The 18,626-nt window shown below is 51.7% G+C and overlaps 1 protein-coding gene across 5 annotated transcripts in view; it reads left to right on the top strand.

Moving 5' to 3' along the window:
- TM9SF4 (transmembrane 9 superfamily member 4) overlaps positions 1 to 16,783 on the top strand; it is a 51,067-nt gene extending 34,284 nt beyond the window's left edge. For all 5 annotated transcript variants that reach the window (XM_047745189.1, XM_047745191.1, XM_047745190.1 and 2 more), the window contains exons 9-18: positions 553 to 623; positions 2,582 to 2,714; positions 3,751 to 3,832; positions 3,926 to 4,001; positions 7,039 to 7,122; positions 8,924 to 9,099; positions 9,588 to 9,651; positions 10,798 to 10,917; positions 11,748 to 11,837; positions 14,868 to 16,783. In XM_047745189.1, coding sequence (XP_047601145.1) covers positions 553 to 623; positions 2,582 to 2,714; positions 3,751 to 3,832; positions 3,926 to 4,001; positions 7,039 to 7,122; positions 8,924 to 9,099; positions 9,588 to 9,651; positions 10,798 to 10,917; positions 11,748 to 11,837; positions 14,868 to 15,017 — 1,046 coding nt within the window. In that variant the 3' untranslated portion in view covers positions 15,018 to 16,783. The remainder of the gene's footprint in view (positions 1 to 552; positions 624 to 2,581; positions 2,715 to 3,750; positions 3,833 to 3,925; positions 4,002 to 7,038; positions 7,123 to 8,923; positions 9,100 to 9,587; positions 9,652 to 10,797; positions 10,918 to 11,747; positions 11,838 to 14,867) is intronic.
- The last annotated feature ends 1,843 nt before the right edge of the window (positions 16,784 to 18,626 follow it).

Consider the following 18,626-nt stretch of genomic DNA (forward strand, 5'->3'; position numbering starts at 1 on the left):
CTGGAGAGGAAACAGGGTGCTGTGGAGGTACAAGTGGGGGGCCTCTAAACCTTTTTGGGGTGTTGAAAGGTGAAGATGCCTGGGGTAAGTTGAAGTGGGAGTGGGCGCAGGACAGAGTGGGGCACCCCGGGCAAAGGGAACAGGAGGCAGTCCCAGTAGGGCCATGGAGGCTGTGAACTGATGACAGAGGTAGCAAGCACGCAGGGGCGGCATGGGAGGTCTGCCCAGGAGGCAGTGAGGCTGCAGAGGTCAGGAGGACCAAGACGTGGAGCAGCTAAAGTGTTGTTCTCCCTGGAATAAAAAGCAGTGTCCCCTGACTGCCCAAACCCATCCCAGTGGCTCTTTCCTTCCCCTGCCAGGGGAATGACCCTCTATGTACCCTTGTCTGGATAGCTGGGGTGGAGCTCTGCTCAGCAGACAGCCTGAGGCAGCTGCCTACCCACTGCCCACTGGAGGAAGCCAGGTGTGCCAGCGTCACTCAGCGAAACACCAGGCCCAGGAGGCTCCGTTGGCAGTGCTCAGGCCTCTTCCTCCCAATCCTGTTCGTTTCAGGCATCCTGAGCATGATCATCATTCGGACTCTCCGGAAGGACATCGCCAACTATAACAAGGAGGATGACATTGTACGAGGTCTTGGCTGGGGAGGGATGGACTCGGAGAGGGAGGGCAGACTAGCAATTGTGTTCTGGGCCTAGCAGACCAAGGGTCGAGGGGTGGGGGTGGTGGTGGTGGTGGTGTGTGTGTGTGTGTTTTTTTTTCATAGAGTAGTGTGAAAAGGAAAAAATGTTTAATGACCCAAAATGATAGGGATAAGCATTCTGATTTCTAAGCATAAAAGCAATGGGAGAAGTCACAGAAAGAAAACTTAATGAATATAACATTAAAAATCTGAAACTGGGGACGCCTGGCTGGCTCAGTTGGTACAACACATAGGTCTTTTTTTTTTTTTTTTTTAAAGATTTTATTTATTTATTTCACAGACAGATCACAAGTAGGCAGAGAGGCAGGCAGAGAGAGGAGGAAGCAGGCTCCCTACCGAGCAGAGAGCCCGATGCGGGGCTGGATCCCAGGGCTCTGGGATCATGACCTGAGCCAAAGGCAGAGGCTTTAACCCACTGAGCCACCCAGGCACCCCAACACATAGGTCTTAATCTCAGGGTCGTGAGTTCAAGCCCTATGTTGGGTGTTGGGCCTACTTAAAAAAAAATCTAAAAACTGTTCCACATGTCAGAATATATAGATAAGACAGGAAAGTGCGACAAACTTGAAAAATAGGCAATAGTTAAAAGAACTGGTTTTAAAAAGTCCCAAAATCTCTAATGTAAGAATGAAAAAAAATTTACTGACTAGGAAATGGCAAGTAAACATATGAAAAAACATTTTTACCTCAGGGATGGTTATCCACCCCCCACCCCAAAACAGATTCAAACAATATGAGAAGACAGTTTTGGACCTTCAGATCAGTCCAAGTGTGTTTTCATATAGTAGTCATTGGCAGCAAGGTGGATGTGAGCTAAGCACTTTTCCAAGCCACCCATGCAAGTATAAATTTGTAGTTTCCTGAAAAGTTACGTATTGGCTATACATAGCACGAACTATACAATAGTTAACTTGCTTTGACTCAGTCATTCTTTTAGAATTTTCCAAAGGAAACTATCAGAACCACAAAGACTTGGTCTAGGTATATTTATTTATAGCTCTATTTATAATTTAAATAAACTAGATGTAGCCTGATATTCCATAAAAATGGATTGGCTATGTTATGATGCAGTTATACAATAGAAAGTTGTACCGACATTAAAATACTAATTGTAGAGTACTTATTGGGAATGAGGAAATGCTTATGATCAAACATCACCTGAAAATAACTAAGTATGCAATAAATAGGGTCTGGTTCCAGTTTTGTGTTTAAAAATTATATATACATATGCATATATATATACACACACATACATAAAGAGCTAAAAGAAATGTGTCAAAACAATGATATCATTAAGTGCTGGGAGTATAAATTGTATTTTTCTATGTTTTCCTGTTTTTTTTTTTTTTTTTTTAATTTTGAGTTTACTTACGAGCCCTGGGATCATGACCTGAGCCAAAGGCAGATGCTTAACGACTGAGCCACCCAGGCGCCGCTACTGTAAACATTTATTATTTTTTATTCATTTGTAGCATACCATGTGCCAAAAAAATTTATTTTTACTTTTTTATTGCATAAGAGCCCATATTACTTTTATAATCAGTTAAAAAAATATTGCTTTTAAATTTCACCACTCAAAAAAACTCTCACAGTTAACATTTCAGTGTGCTGATGTTTACGCTCTTTTTCCATGCGCAAGGCTTGTGGAATTTGGAGAGGAGTTTCGCCTTTTATGTAGCTGCAAGCCTCATGCTTGTGCCCTCCTTTTCCGTGTGACATTTTCTCTGGGGAGTACTTTGTCATGTCGTGTACTCTCAGGTGAGAGTGGAGGCTGTCTGACACCCAAAGGACCCTCAGCCCTAGTCCAGGGGTGTGGGTCCCTGCAGGAGATGCGTCCTCTGGGCCCCAAGAAGCAGCCTCACTTCTGGCCCTTTGCTGCAGGAAGACACCATGGAAGAGTCTGGGTGGAAGCTGGTACACGGAGACGTCTTCAGGCCCCCCCAGTATCCCATGATCCTCAGCTCCCTCCTGGGCTCAGGCATTCAGCTCTTCTGTATGATCCTCATCGTCATCTGTGAGTGGGCCTGCTGGGGCTAGCAGTGGGGTCCTGTCACCAGAGAGCACAGGCCTGAGTCTGAGAGAGAGGTGGCCTCCCGCCCCTGGAGAACGGCGCAGGTCTGCACCACTGGGCCAGACGGAGTCGTCTATGCCAGCAGGAGGGCCAGGTCCTCTCAGCACCAGGCTCTGGTGGTTGGCTGCGCCTCAGAGCGCTCCAGCACTGTGGGTCGCCTACCACGTCCACTCTCAGCAAAGCCACACGCCAGTGCTGTGAGGTTGGCCTCCCTCGGCAGTCAGGCTTTAAGTGACTTACACAAGTCAGCACCAGGTCTTTTCTCAGAAAACAACCCCCCAAACCCTAATATATAGTAATTATAGACAGTTCTGAAGTCAGTCTGCCTAAAAAAATTTTTTTTACCATTTAAACTATTTTTTAATTGACACATAACACTATGTAAGGTGTACGGTACAACAGTTTGCTGTGTGTATATATGGTGAAATGATCACAGCAGTAAGTTTAGTTAACATTCATTACCGCACATAGTTACATGCTTTTTTTTCCTGCGATGAGAACATTTAAGATCTAATCTCTTAGCAGTGCATCTGCCTAAGTTTGTACCTCAGGCTCATGCCGCTGGGCTTTGTGACTTTGGACACCTCCCTTGACCTCTGCGAACCTGTTTTCTCATTTGAGAAGTGGATAAGCAGCACCCCCCACCCACCGCAGGGCCGAGCAGGCAGATGCAGTGAGCAGGCATCCGTGATGGTCTGAGCTCTGTGCTGGCCAGTTGCAAGTGCTCTGTGGACTGGAAGCTGCAGGGAACATGTGGCCAGCCAGCACCTGGCAGCTGCTACTCTCCTGTGAACCCCGGCTAAGACCGATCTTCTCCTGTAGAGAGCGAGGGAGTATGCTGTCAGAAAGGCCAAGGGAAGAGGGAACCTCATCAAGCCTCATCTGCCCTGGGCCCTGAGTACCAGCCTGGGATGGGGGCCGGGGCCCTGGGACCCTGGCCATCAGCCGCCCTGTCTCTCTTCTCCCCCTCCCTCCACAGTCGTGGCCATGCTTGGGATGCTGTCGCCCTCCAGCCGGGGAGCTCTCATGACCACGGCCTGCTTCCTCTTCATGTTCATGGGGTAGGTGTGTCTGAGTGAGCTCCGGGGCTCGCCCAGGCAGCCTGCCCGAACTAACAAATCTCCCTGGTGTGGCTTCCTGCCATTCCCCCACAGGGTGTTCGGTGGATTTGCTGCTGGCCGGCTGTACCGTACTCTGAAAGGCCATCGGTGGAAGAAAGGAGCCTTCTGTGTAAGCATCCTAACCTCCTCCCAGTGTTGGTGTGGAGCTGAGAAGCTTCTTCCTGGGCTTCTCAGCAGTGTGGGTGGTCTGTGGTGGGGTTTAGGATCAGAGGTATAGAGGACCAGAGAATGGGGGGCGGGGAGATACACACCCAAAGGGAGGGAATGCTGCATTCCCACCACAAGCACCTTGCGACGTCTGAGGGCCCTTGCTGCCGCATCCATAAGAAGAGGGGATTGAATTTTGGTGATTTTTAGCCTACATTGTTTGATGGCTAAAATAGAAGAAATAGGAGATTCAGAATAACAGGATTTGACACCAAGCCTTGGTGTCAGAGTTTAAAGCCAGAAACTGATCAGCAGGGCTGCTGGGAGGACACCCTGCCCAGTGGAGTAGAGAGAACTACCTGCCCAAGGCAGAAGAAGCCAGGCCCAGGTTGCTTTCATCCTGTCTTCAGACTTTGATGCCTCCATTTCCTCTTCAGGGAGGACAGCTTCTGCCCTTCTCTGTCCTCCTGGTGGTCGGGAGAGTTTCTGGCAGCAGAAAAGACCACAGAAACTGGCAGAAGCCTGGGACTTGACCCTACCTCTCTGGGAGCCGTGACCCTGACCCTGTCCCAGACAAGGAGGCCCCTAAAGCCCCGGGAAACCCTTGTGTCAGACTGGAAGAAGACTGGAAGACCCTTTAGGAATGGTCCTGAAACCATTCTCACTCTGTTGAAAGCCCCAGGGGAGCCCAGGCTGTCTCAGCTCCGGCTGCCATACCCCTGGCACAAAGCCCTCACTGTAGAAGAGCTGCGAAGGTGGCTTTTCTGGAAGAAGCAAAGAAAGGCCCTGAATTGTTGATGCTTCGGGCATCTTCAGGCACACGAGAGCCGGGGATCTACAGAGGTGTGGAACCCAGGCAATACCCTATACAGCTCTTCCCTGGGAGGCCTCCCACAGGTACCCCAGGACCTCCCTCCGCAGGCGCCATGCCACACCCCGCCTCTCTGCCCCACACCTGCTCCTTGCTTCTGATGGTGGCAGCGTTCACCGGGACCCCCAGGCCAGACCGCTGGGTTGCTTCCTTGCCTCCTACTCCCTTCTGCCCGCCGCCTCTCAGACGATAGGTGTTGAGGGTTTGCCTGCCAAATGGTCCATGAATTTCCTCCCCGCTGCAGCTCTGGCTCTCGAACTCTTGCCCAGGTGGACACACCGCTCCCTCACTCCCCTTACCTCATCCTTTACGTCTTAGTGTCACCCTCTAGAAGCCGCCTCCCCTCCTCCCCCCATTCTGACTTCTGTGTCCTCCTTGGCACTCCAGAGGAGCCTAGGCAGAGCCTCGTGCCTACAAGTAGTGCCATGGAGGTGGGTCTCCCTCTGTGGTTCTCTCTGCCTCACTGGAACTCTTCTCCTGTTCTCACTCATTGTGCTGTGTGGACAGCACAATGTCCAGTCTATGAACTCCTGCTAGGAGGGCCGACGGACCCCCTGCTAGACACAGCGGAGTAAAGCAGGACCGTGCAGGCAGGGAGGAAATGACATTTGAGCTGGGCCTTGAAGAGGAGGGTTTCAGATGGACCAAAGCAGCCAGCAGGGCAGCCTGGGGTTCTGGAATCTCCTAGATCCCAGTCCTGGCTCTGTCCTTTTTCAGTTTCCCCATCTCTCCAGTGGGGGATGGTCACACCTACCTTTCAGGGTTTTTGTGGATGGAAGGAGACTGCACAGAAGGCCCTAGACACAGCATTAGCACTCCGGCGGCAGATAGCCTGAGACGTGCTCACTCTGCCTGCACCAGCCCAGGGGCAGCGACATGCAGGAGCCGCAGCCAGTTACTGGGTGTGGGAGAGCTGTGGGCGAAAGGTGAAGTTGGCATTGGAGGCCGAGTGCCAGCTTGCAGGGCGCCTCAGGCATCGTGGTCAGTGGCCCTCTTGGATGCTCAGGCAGCCCCAGCAGTGAAGGAAGCTCCTGTAGGTCTGGGGCTTCGGTTCTGTGTGCCTGGGCCACAGCCGAAGAGATTGGACGGAGTATAGCTCAGTGGGTCGGGGCTTGGCCTCTGGGCTCAGACTGCTTGTGTTTGAGCCCCTGATTCTTCCTTAACTGTGAAGTTGGAGCGTGTATTTAACACTGCTGGACCTCAGTGTCCTCTTCTTTTTTTTTTTTTTTTTTAAGATTTTATTTATTTACTTGAGAGAGAGCGAGAGCACAAAGGGAGACAGAGAAGCAGACTCCCCACTGAGCAAGGAGCCCGATGTGAGGCTCCATCCCAGGACCCTGGGATCATGACCTGAGCCAAAGGCAGACGTTAAACTGCCTGAGCCACCCAGGGGCCCCAGTGTCCTCTTCTTTAAAAGGGAATAATGAGGGGCCTCTGACTGGCTCATTTGTTAAGCATCTGCCTTCGGCTCAGGTCATGATCCCGGTATCCCGGGATCAGGCCCTGCATCAGGCTCCCTGCTCAATGGGGAGCCTGCTTCTCCTTCTCCTACTCCCCCTGCTTATGTTCCCTCTCTCACTGTGTCTATCCTTGTCAAATAAATAAAATCTTTTAAAAAAAAATTTTTAATAAATAAATGAAAGCAAATATTGATAATCCTTTCCATCTGGCCCATAGTGAGGATTAGGTGAGCTGACGTGTGTGGAGGCCAGCGCCCGCCACCCCTAAGACAGTTCAGGCTTACCCACCACTCTAAGCCAGTTCGTGTTGGGATCCACATATACGTGTTTTGTAAAAGTTTTATTTATTCATTCCCATTCAACAAATGTTTATTGAGCAGCTACTGTGTTCTAAATGCTGGGCGTACATCAGCGGATGGGAAGGGGGTAGGGACGACAACACTCTCCTCCCAAGGAGCTCACGGTCTCTGGGGGTAGCAGGCATTGGCCGGGTAATAGTACGTAATCAGAATGGGATGAGGGTAAGGAATGGGCAGTTCAGGGGATGCTTTCTGGAAGGAATTACCCTGGAGCTGGATCCTGAAAGACAAGGAGGGTTGAGAGCCTCTAGTCTGGGAGCCCCACTGGACCAGGTGGCAGCACCCCAGCCTGGTCTCCCTCGCTTCCAGACAGCAACACTCTACCCCGGCGTGGTTTTTGGCATCTGCTTCGTTTTGAATTGCTTCATCTGGGGAAAGCACTCATCAGGAGCAGTAAGTAAGGGGGGACCAGCTGTTCTGGGTCCCACTCTGGGAGGTCACTTCCTGCTGTTCTCTTCCCTTTTTTGAGTCCCCGGAGTTCTGTTCCCAGCCCCAGGGCCTGAGGGCTCCCCGGGGTTTCCCCCGCCCTGCCCATCCAGCTGCCCATGCCCCGGCCCTGGCCTTCTTGTGGGCTTTTGCAGAGAGCTGGCCAAAGCTCACTTCTCTAAAGGGAGATTTCCACAGTCCAGGGGCCAGCTGGGGAATCTCCCTTGGCCTGAGCCAAGGGAAAGCTGCCTGGTGTGAGTTTATTAGGTCAGTATCCCAAACAGGGCTCTCCTCCTCCTGTCCCTGCCCCTTGGATCCAGTCCCCACAAGTTGTCCTGCCCTCAGTGCAGGGATCCTGCCCGCCCCAGTCATTGCCTGCAGCTGCCCAAGACTCACTGAGTATGACTGTGAGCTCGGTGGGGGGTGGGGAGATGGGTTTTCCATCCGCTCCCTCAATCCCTGGCAGGGCTGCAGGGGAGGTGGGGCAGGCCTTTGCCCTGGAGCCTTAGCGGCTAGAGCCACTCCCCTCACTGCAGGTGCCCATTTGTTAGAGGTCTTCTGGGTGCAGGAGGACAGGCTTCTTTGCAGCAGTCTGGGAAGTCGCCCTCAGAAAAGACAGTCATGCCCTTCCTCTCACTTCCTCTTTTCTACCTGTTGTTCCTTCTCTCTCTCAACATTTTCTTCCCAGTTACCAACCACTCATGATAAATACTCATCGGAAGAATTTTGGAAAGTACAGAGAAGTTGATGTAATCTGTAATCTTAACGATGTGTCCACATCATTAGTATATTTTTGCAATCTTTTAAGCTATATTTAAAACAGAATGATGAAATTTTAAATTTATAATGAAATAGCAAACATTTATATTGTGCTTGCATTGAATAAGTACTGTTCTAAACACTTTGCCCATATTAATTCGCTTCCTCCAGTTTGCAGGATTCTTGTAAAAACAATACTGAAATGAACAGGAAAAGAAGCAAATGAAAAGTCAGTTCTAACCTCTACCTCCCCGCTGAGGAAGTATTGTTAACTTCTGGCCACAGCCCTCTGTAGACACATAAACATATAAATATTAGGATGGTTCTCTTAAAATGGAGTCTTTTTTTTTTTTAAGATTTTATTTATTTATTTAACAGAGAGAGATCACAAGTAGGCAGAGAGGCAGGCAGAGAGAGACGGAGAAGCAGGCTCCCTGCGGAGCAGAGAGCCCGATGCAGGGCTCGATCTAGGACCGAGATCATGACCCGAGCTGAAGGCAGAAGCTTAACCCACTGAGTCACCCAGGCGCCCCTTAAAATGGAGTCTTATACATACAGTTTTGTAACCTGCTTTTTTTTCACTTCATAGTATATTTATGATGTATCATTTTAACAAAACTGGGAACATACAATTTGTACACTTGTGTTTTTGCCCTTTTGTCTCCAGTTCACATACCACCTAATTCTCCTTCATTCTGGCCTCATCTCCCCATCATGTTCTCGTCCTTCTTTGTTCTTTCTCCACTTCCTCCCTGGCTGACAAGCTCCTCTGGGATGCCGTGGTTCCTTCTCCACTTCATAGCCCAAATGGTCCTCCATCTGCCCTCCGCTTTTCCCTGGGGCTGACTCAGTCCCAGGAGGTTCCGGCCAGGAGCCTTGAAGGGGGGGGGGTGTCTGCAGGACCTTCCCCACCATGGTGGCCCTCCTTCTTTGGGACCCAGTGGGTCCCTCTCACCCCTGCACAACGCCGGGGCTTTATGGGGGGTGGCTCATGGCACTGTGTCCACAGGTGCCCTTCCCCACCATGGTGGCCCTGCTGTGCATGTGGTTTGGGATCTCCCTGCCCCTTGTCTACCTGGGCTACTACTTCGGCTTCCGCAAGCAGCCGTATGACAACCCCGTGCGCACCAACCAGATTCCCCGGCAGATCCCTGAACAGCGATGGTACATGAACCGGTTTGTCGGGTGAGTCTCCAGCAGGGGCAAGGCCGATGCTGCCCTCAGCCATTTCCTTGGGTGGACATGGAATGGGTCCCCTCCCCCGGGGGTGTTGTGACTGATGTTCAGCAGCTCCAGAAGGCTCTAGTAGACTTTATGAAAGTTTAACTTCACTCCAGGTTCAAGAGGACCAAGTTATAGCCAAACTTGGTGTTGGCGTAGGAACCGGGACAGGGAAGGAAGGGGTGGAAAAATACAGGTGAGGCAGGTTAAGACCATCACTCAGATCTAGGCAACTTAACCTACCTCTCTGTACCTCAGTTTCCCCATCAATAAAATGGGAGAATGGTGCCTACCTTGCCACCCTCTCAGGAGGCTGTATGGTACAAAAGCATGCCAGGGAGCTAGAACAACCACAGCTGTGTGCGCACCATCCTCCAGGCCGCCTGGGAGGAGCCCGGGTCCGCCAGTGGCCTGGGTCTCCTGGCGGCGTTAACCCTCCCCTTGTGCTGCAGCATTCTCATGGCCGGGATCCTGCCCTTTGGTGCCATGTTCATCGAGCTTTTCTTCATCTTCAGCGTGAGTACCGCTTCTCCCCAGGGCTGGGTCAGCCCACAGGGTTGGTGGGGACGCTCCCCTGCCCCTGCACACACAGCCTCCCCTTCCCTGTGCATTAGCCTAATCCCTGTCCCTCTGCTCATGTGCTCTGCCTCTTACCACCCGTGAGATTCAGTGAGATTTCAGATGGGCCCTTTCGCCTCTCAGGGTCCCCACTCATCACCCCAAAATGGGACTAACAGTCCCGCCCCTCAGGATGGCTTGGAAGGAAACATGAGATAGGCCACATGTGTGGGGTCTGGTGTAGGAAGTAGGAGCTGCTTCAGTAGCCTTGCAGCCAGACTCCACCATTGTTCATCCTGCGGCCTCTGCTTTGAGTTCCAGGTCCCCACACATCTTGGTCTGCTACTCAGAACTCTCAGGAAAGTGGGGGGGAATGATTCCTAATTCTCTAGATCACCATGGGGCTGGAGTGGGAATTTCCAGAAGAGGCACATGCTTGGCATTCAGGCAGTACTTGTTAAATAGTGGCTGTCGTGATGATGCTGACCCCTGCCCAGCCGTGCCAAGGTGGAAGGTGGCAGAAGGGCTTTGCAAAGACATCTATGCCTGCTGACCTGGCTCAGTGCCCTGCCCCACCCAGCCCTGCCTAAGAAAGGGTCAGAGGACGGGTTGGCTGCCTGCCCCCCGACCCCAGGAGGCCACCTTACTCTGTGCGACGCTGAGCAAAGGAATCACCAGCCTCTCTGAGCCTTGGCTTCCTCACCCATAAATGGCCACACTTTCATAAGCTTACATTTGGAGATGCACGTAAAGCATGTAGCGCCTCACCTAGCATGCAGGAGGCTGCCCTGGTGGTGGCCGCTATGTGATTTTGATTGGAGTGGGATTCATTGTTTTCCACAAGCTATTGAGTTCAGGCTGGGGCCCACCCATTGCAGGGTCACCCATGCCCCAGCCGCTCCCTAAAAACAGCCTGGCTCACCCAGAGGAAGGGCCCGTCAGAGCCACATGCCAGGCTAAGAGACCCCAGTGATATCATGATGGTGCCCTGCCCTGGTGGCAGCTGGTATGGTAGTCATAACTGTGGGGTGGTTTTCTGAGAGCAGGCAGTGTATGCTGCATGAAGGCAGGCCAAGCTGAAGGCCAGCTGTGATGTATCCACAGGCCATCTGGGAGAATCAGTTCTATTACCTTTTTGGCTTCCTGTTCCTTGTCTTCATCATCCTGGTGGTGTCGTGTTCACAAATCAGCATCGTCATGGTGTACTTCCAGCTCTGTGCAGAGGTGAGGGGAATGGGACCAGGAGTTGGGGGTGAGGAGAGCTGGGGCTAGCATTGAATGGGTCATTGAAGCTGCCTGGGTTTCCCATGCGGGCCTCCCTCCTCTGGCTATGAGCTCTTGGGCAAGTACATCACTTCACTTCGCTAAGCCTCGCTTTATTCAGCTGTAGACTGGAGTTGATCCCTACCTCACAGCATAGTCACATGCAGTAGTCACAGCAACATGAGAGAAGGACGGTAGATTGTCAGTACAAAGTCCACTCCAGTAGTGGCTTCTCCAGTAGCTGATGCACTTTGGGTGGCCTTCCCTCCCTCTGGGCACTAGCTCTTGGCAGGGCCCCTTGATACGGGCTCTGGGACAGACAGCTGGGGCTGAAGCCCTGGCTTCTCCGTTAGTAGCTGTGGTTGGGCAGTTGCATAACCTCTCTGTGCCTCCCATCCCTCATCATGTGACGGGGCAGCAATAGGGCCTGAAATGGGCCTACTACAAGGAGTGAATGAGCTGATTCACGTAGAGCACTTAGAATGGTGCCTGGCACATGGTGAGCATTTGCTCAGGAAATGTTAGTTGTTGTTCTTTTGCTGTGGCCCTCAGTGATCTTTTTTTTTTTTTTAATCGAGATCTCATCTATGAACAGTAGAGTTCATCCTTTTCTAGTGAGTTTTTAGAAATGCATACAGTTGTGTAACCACGACCGCAGTCCAGATATAAAACATTCCCATCACCCCAAATATTACTGTTCTCGCCTAAGGTCTTTAGCTCCTCAAGCGACCATGAACCTTCGGGAAGAGATTTCACCTGGAGAAAATGACTCTGCTTTTTTTCCTCTTCAGGATTACCGCTGGTGGTGGAGGAATTTCCTAGTCTCCGGGGGATCTGCGTTCTACGTCCTTGTCTATGCCATCTTTTATTTTGTTAACAAGGTACTACCCTGTGTGAGGAGGCCCCGAGCCCTCTCAGGGCAGGCTGGGGGTGAGGAGGATGCTGGGGAAAAACCCAGGTGTCTGAGTCTCTCGTGCCAAGAATGGGGAGAACCAAAGCCATTTTGTTCTAGAGCATGCATCTTTTTAGGACAGAGAGGATCCGTGTTCTGTGTGATTTGAGGGACAGAAGCCTTAGGATAAAGGACAGTGAGAATACTGCAGCAAAACCTATGAGATACAGCCAAAGCAGAACTTAAAGGAGATCTCTCACCTTGCAGTGCTTGCTACTCATAAGAAATGAGAGAGACTGAAAATGTCGTACTCACCCCGGGTTAGGAAAAAGAGCAATAACATGAAAGAACAAAGAAAGTAGATGAGAAGGAGTTCATAAAGATAGAAGCAAAAAGCACTGAAAGCACTTTTAGCACCTGTAGGAACTCAGGTATACCCACAGAGCTCGCTGTCCCCAAGAGCCGAGTGAGTAAGAGTACAGCACTCCCTGCTCGCCACGCTCGTTGTGGTAGGTTCACGCATGACACGTAAGCCACGTGAGCCCCTGAGAGGAGTATAGGCTCCCTGTGGTGGACGCCTCCCTCCCAGGGGTGCCACTGAAGATGGTCTCCCCCGCTGTGCTTCGGGTCTCCAGAACCCAAAGAGAGGAGGTCCTCTGTTTGCGGCCAGGCTGTGTTCCCAAACCAGAGTCACGGGCTAGTTGGTGGGAGCTTGGGATGCCCTCTCGCAAAACGGTCAGGTTAGAAAGGACGGTGTGGGTCATCCCGAGGTGGTGCTCCAAACCTGCTTCCGGTTTGCTGACTGTGCCCCTGTTCTCCAGCCGTCCCAGCAAGGGATCGCGGAGCTCAGCAGTCAGCAAACTCGAGCCCGAGTGCCGGTGGGCCTGTTTCTGTAAATGAGGTGTGGCTGGAACGCAGCCATGCTCATTTATTTACATACTGTCTGCGGCTGCTCTCACACGTTAGTGGCAGCGTAGCATGGTTGTGACAGAGGGCACATGGCCGACAAAACCTGAACTCTGTATAATCTGGCCCTTTGAGAAGAAGTTCTCTGACGCCTGCTCTGGCACATCCAGTGACATTCCCCTCCTGGCGTGCTCCTGCTCTTTGGCTAGCTCCTGTCATTATAGAGGTCTTCCTTGATTCACACGGAAACCCACCCCACTGTCACTTCTATCTTTAGGCCATAGTCTTAGTCCTAGAATCATCCAGAACAAATCTAATTTCCCTCCTCTATAGCCCATATTCATCAGAACTCTTGAGTAAAAAGCGACTAAAACTGAATGTCAGCTGGCTTAAGCAAAAAGAGAATGTATTGACTGGTATACCTGGAAAGTTGAAGAAGCCAGAGTTCTAGCTTTAGGCATTTCAGAGGATGTTGGATGTGTGTTTTCTTGGCTTTAATCTGCATGCAGGACCTTGCCTCAGAATGGAAAGATGCCGGGGCAGCCCTAGAGTCGTCTTTTTCCAACCTCACAGCCCTAGAGCTAAAAGAACATCTTTCCTCTACTGTCAGGTGATCAGTCCCAGGGAAGCTGCTCAGACCAGGTTACATGCCATCCCGCACTGTTACTCAGGTCCAACGGGATGGTCTACTCTAATCAGCTACCCAGCATAGGTGTTGTATTAAAGCTGACAGCCCCAACAGGACCGCAGAGCAGGGAGTAGGTACCCCAAAACCTCAGGAAGATGGAAGACGGGAGATAGTGTTGAGCAAAGAAAGCCTAGCTACATGGCCTCCGGTATTACCCCCCTGGGTCCTATCAGGACCCAGTGAGACGGTCCTCCTGTCCTTCCTCCCTGTGCCCAGTCTTTCCTCTCTGTTCTAAAAACCTCCACCCCGTGTCCCAGAGCCTGTCTGTAAAATGACAACCTTGGCCTGTGGAATTCTAAGGGCCTTTCTGGCCGTGCCTGTTTGCCTTGTCCCTTTCCCAGTTTCACCACTGGATTTACCACTGCCCTGTTCCCTGCCTCCCTCACCCCTTCTCCAGCCCTGAGAAAGCTTGTGAAATGGGAGGGTTGAGCCTGAAAACATGGCCTTCATCTCCTGGCTTGAGGATATTTGACCTTGGGGAGAAGGTCTTTATTGATTTCCTCTGAGCTCCTGACATTTGTGACCATGTGTCTGTCCACGAGCCCTGGCATAGTCCCCACTCGGGCCCTGGTGTGCCAAGCACATCTTGACACCACGGTTCCAGCGTCGCTCCAGTTAGCCCAGCAAACACCAGCACAGCGCAGGTCCTGGTGTCCCTGCCAGGCCGCTACCCTTGACAGAGCAGTCCCATGTGCTCCCAGATGAAACTCCTGGGAGTTATTAACAAAAGTGATGGAAGTGTTCTCAGGAGGCGAGGACTGTAGGCTGCCTTACGGTGGCTCTCTGCTCCTTAAGCAGGGAGCCTTGGATGCCTCTCTCCTCTCTCCTCCCTCCCCTCCCTGGCTGCCGCTCTAGCCTTCCAGGAATGTCGCTGTGCTGTTCTGGGGATTGTGGAGGGTGAAGAAGTGACACAGCTGTGGCCCTTCCTGCCTAAGGCCTTCTGGCCCCGACCCCTGGAGTCCCCCCCCCCCCCCCGCCCTGCCCCATTTCCCAGTGAGCTCCCAGGCCCATCTCCAGGAAGAGTCCTGCACCCTCCTCCCCCCAACAGGGCAGAAATGGACCGAGTCAGTAGAATTGGGTCCTGGACCTTAACCGGCCCTCCAGCCCCAGTTTGAAATCCCATGTCCTTCTGCTTCCTAGTTGGGTAACTGTGGGTGTGGTTGGACCCCGCTGTGCCCCATCAGCCATGGGGGTCACGAGCACTGGAAGCGATGCGCGGGCCCGGGTGCTGACAAAGGCTTGCCGTGGCCGTGAGCTCTGGCAGTCCCTCACTGCCCACTGGGAGTGAGCCCCTTCCCCTTCCCAGGCTTTAGCTTTGCCAAAAGATCAGTGAGAAGGTCGGGGCGGGGGCACCCCTGGTGGCCACGGTAGGCTGGCACTAAGTGTACCCCCCCCCACCTCTTTCTCTCTCCACTCGTGCCCCAGCTGGACATCGTTGAGTTCATCCCCTCTCTCCTGTACTTTGGCTACACGGCCCTCATGGTCCTGTCCTTCTGGCTTCTCACGGGCACCATCGGCTTCTACGCAGCCTACATGTTTGTCCGCAAGATCTACGCTGCTGTGAAGATAGACTGATGGGGTGGACATGGCCAGGCCCCCTCCGTCCATGGACAGGAAGCCACTCTCTGCGTGGGGAACTGCAGGCACACCAATAAAATAACTCGTGCTCGTTTGGAATATAACTCCTGGCACGGTGTTCCTGGATCCCGGGGCTGCGTGGGCGTGGGAGGGCCTGTAGATAAATCTTGGACTTTCCTTCATCATTTTATGCCAGTTCTGTGGGGGATGAGTTTTTTGTGGGTGGTTTTTTTCTTCAGTGCTAAGAAAGTTCCCTCCAGCAGGAACTCTCAGACCTGTGTATTCAGGTTTATTTTTTTGGTTGGGGGTTTTCTCCTTAGTTTTTTTTAACACATGGATCCAGGATGGATAAATCACCAAGACACTGGGTTTTGGTCACTATCTCCACCTCAGTTCCTCAGGCTGTTGGCCACCCCACGATTAACTGGAAGAGGAAATGCCTGGCCTTCTGGGGCTTCGGTGAGGTTCCTGAGCCTCTCACGGCCCGTGCTCACCATTGATGCCGCAACAAAGCACAGCTCTGGCCCGGACACGCATCCTCAGTGCCAACCAGCCTCTACCAGCCCTGCCCCTCACTCTTCTCTCTCCCCCAGCCCCTTCCCTGGGTGGCCCAAGGCAGGGCTTCCAGCCAGGCCTCCAGGTCGACCAAATCTTGGTTGCTCCAAGGAAAATCCCTTGGAAGTGCTCGGGGCCACATGTCCCAGGACAGCAGGACTCACCCCTGCTCAGAGCAGTGGGAGTTGGCTGGACCAGAGAAGAGACTTGCAGTGAACTATTCGTGCCAAGAAACCCTGGGTCCAGGGCCAAGTATTCACAGAGTCAAGCCAAGCATCCACGTGTCTGTCTGGAATGAGGTCCTCACCCCTCAGGATTGCTCCCCAGTACTTTCCTTGGGGGGGTTGCTGCTCTTCTCAAGTTTGCTGGTGGCGGGCCCTCTCCTCTCCCTCTTCCAGGGCAGAGCAAGGCTGGGAGACCCCACGTGTCCTTTAGGTGGCTGGGGAGAGGCGTTCTCTCCCTGACATGCCCTAGCCTCAGTGCTCACACCCAGCTCTAGCCAATCCCGTCCCCTCCACATCCCATCGGATTCTTGCCTCCTTTGGGAGACATCCAGAAAACCGCTCATGGGAAGGGAGATGGAAGGTCCGTTCTGTCGCTCTGTCCCCAATTCCCAGGAATAGGCAAGGAGCCGAGTTAGAAAGGGAGCTAAAGTGGCAAGCCTGACTCCTCTGGTCGGCGCCCATCCCCATGCCCACCCTGTGCATGTCCCAGACATTTGTTCTGAAGTTGCAAAGATCAAACCCACCCTGGGATTATCCTTGCTTCGGCCCCTTCGATACTCCCGCCACAAGACAAAGCTCAGGATGCTGGCTAAGCTAGGAACACACCCCACCCCCTTAACACCCTGCACCCCAACTCCAGATTCCCCCCAGCAGCCCCCGCCCCCTCCACCAGTCAAACCAGTGAACTTCTCAACCTTGCTGTCAGTGACTCCGTATTGCCAGGCGGTGTCCACCAAGAATCGGGTTGGAGAAAAGGGAACCCAAACAGAGAACGATATCGCAGGCTTTTGTTCACTCAAATCTCGGATTTTTTCCCTCAGAGATTTCTTTTGGGGGGGAATAGGGAAATGGACTCCTCACCAAGGGTTCAAACATCATCAACTTTTCTGACTTTTTTAATCATCGTCATTATTATTTTTAATTAAAAGATGCCTGTATGCCTTTTTTTGGTCCAATTGTAAATAAATATGCCATTGTCCTGTTGTCATGTCTCCAGAATCTCTTGCAAGGGTTAGGAGCCTGAGGTGAGACAACTTCCCCAAACAGGTTGAGCCGAGGGGGTTCCCTCAAAACTCATTCTCCGATCAGGCTTTCTAGGGCTCCGCCACTGTTGTTACCCTGTGTGGTACACATCCAGAACTTCTCCCATCTGCCCAGTCCCTCTCTCCTGAATCACAAGCATCTGCCCCGCTCCCACAAGTGGGAAAGGCCGTCATGTGTGAGCTTTGGTAGCAGTGAGACCTGGTTTTAGATTCTCAGCTCCAATATTTTACTGCCAACTCACTTCAGCTCTCTGTCATCTAAGAGTCCTTCAAATAGAAACAGGTCACACTGGCTTATGTGCTAAGGGAACTTGATTGGTTCATAAGTCATCAAGGAAAGAAGTGGTTTGGTTTCAGATCTGGATAGATCTGGAGGCTTAAGGAGTAGCCTTAGGAGTCTCCCTTCCTCCACTCTGCTTTTCTCTGGCCCGTTCTGCTCCATTGCCAAAAATCTTCCCTGTGAGGAGGTGGTGAGGGCATGTCACAGATCACTCTAGGCTTACACACTAGCCAGCTTGGAAAGCCTAGAGGAAAAAGGTCTCTCCTTCCCTACTTCAGTGTGTTTAATAGAGGTAAATCCCAGAGGTTTCTGATGGGCCCAGCTTGGATTACTGTTTGCACATCTTGGACCAGTCACTATATCCAGGACAGTTCTGTTTACAGGCTACATACTCCAAGGATATTGGATACGGTGAGTTTTAGCCCCACCCAAATCCCTTGGAATGTGTGGCAAGAACAATTTCCCACAGTAAGGGATGCCAAGCAAACAAAAACAGCAGTTACCTATTGTAACCCCACCCCCTCCGACTCCACGCCTCTGTTCAACCGCAGTGAGAAGGGTTCAGGGTGCCGTTCATGGAATTCTTCCAGTGCTCTTCCAGTCTGTTCCACTTTCCACGTGTTGGCCCATTTACTCCCGAATATGATCCTCTAAGGCTTGTTCTGAGTCCCCCCTTTTACAGAGGATGTAACCGAGGTGTCCATGCTTGAGGTAGCCTGCTGCAGGACCCATGGCAGGGGTGTGCTAAAGTATCATTCAGCTGAAACTCCCAAATGTGTTCTAACAACTGCTACCACACCTGCCTTTCAAAAGAACTATACATCGGGGCACCTGGGTGGCTCAGTAGCTTAAAGCGTCTGCCTTTGGCTCAGGTCATGATCTCAGGGTCCTGGGATGGGGCTTCACTGCTCAGCAGAGAGCCTGCCTCCTTTCCTCTCTCTCTGCCTGCCTCTCTGCCTACTTGTGATCTCTGTCTGTCAAATGAATAATAAAAAAATCTTAAAAAAAAAAAAGAACTATACATCTGTGTATATACTTAAAGTGGAACCATGGTACATATGCCATGAAATACCACAATCAGGATAGAGATTGTACCCATCAGCCCAAGACTCCTCACGTCCTTTGTAATTCCGCCCTCCAGTCTCTAACCATCCCCAAGAAACTCCCCATCTACCTTCTATCACTGTAGATTAGTTTGGATTTCCTAGGGCTTTGCATAAATACCGTATGCTTACCCCCCCATCTTTTTCCATTCAGCTTAAGCGTTTTCAGATTCATCAATGGTGTTATGTACATCAGTAATTCCTCTTTATTTCCAGGTGTCATTCTATGGTATGGTTATGCCATAATCTGTTGATCTGCTCTTCTACTGATGGACATTTGGGTTATTTCTAGCTTGGGGCTATTACAAACAAGGTTGCTGTGATTAAGTGAAGCAGTGACATGGCAAGATCATATGGTAGGGTGTGTAAACTAAAGCGCCAAGCCCTTCTCCAAGATGATT

This window comes from Lutra lutra, chromosome 9 (assembly GCF_902655055.1).
Source record: "Lutra lutra chromosome 9, mLutLut1.2, whole genome shotgun sequence".
In the NCBI taxonomy this organism is placed as follows: Eukaryota; Metazoa; Chordata; class Mammalia; order Carnivora; family Mustelidae; genus Lutra; species Lutra lutra.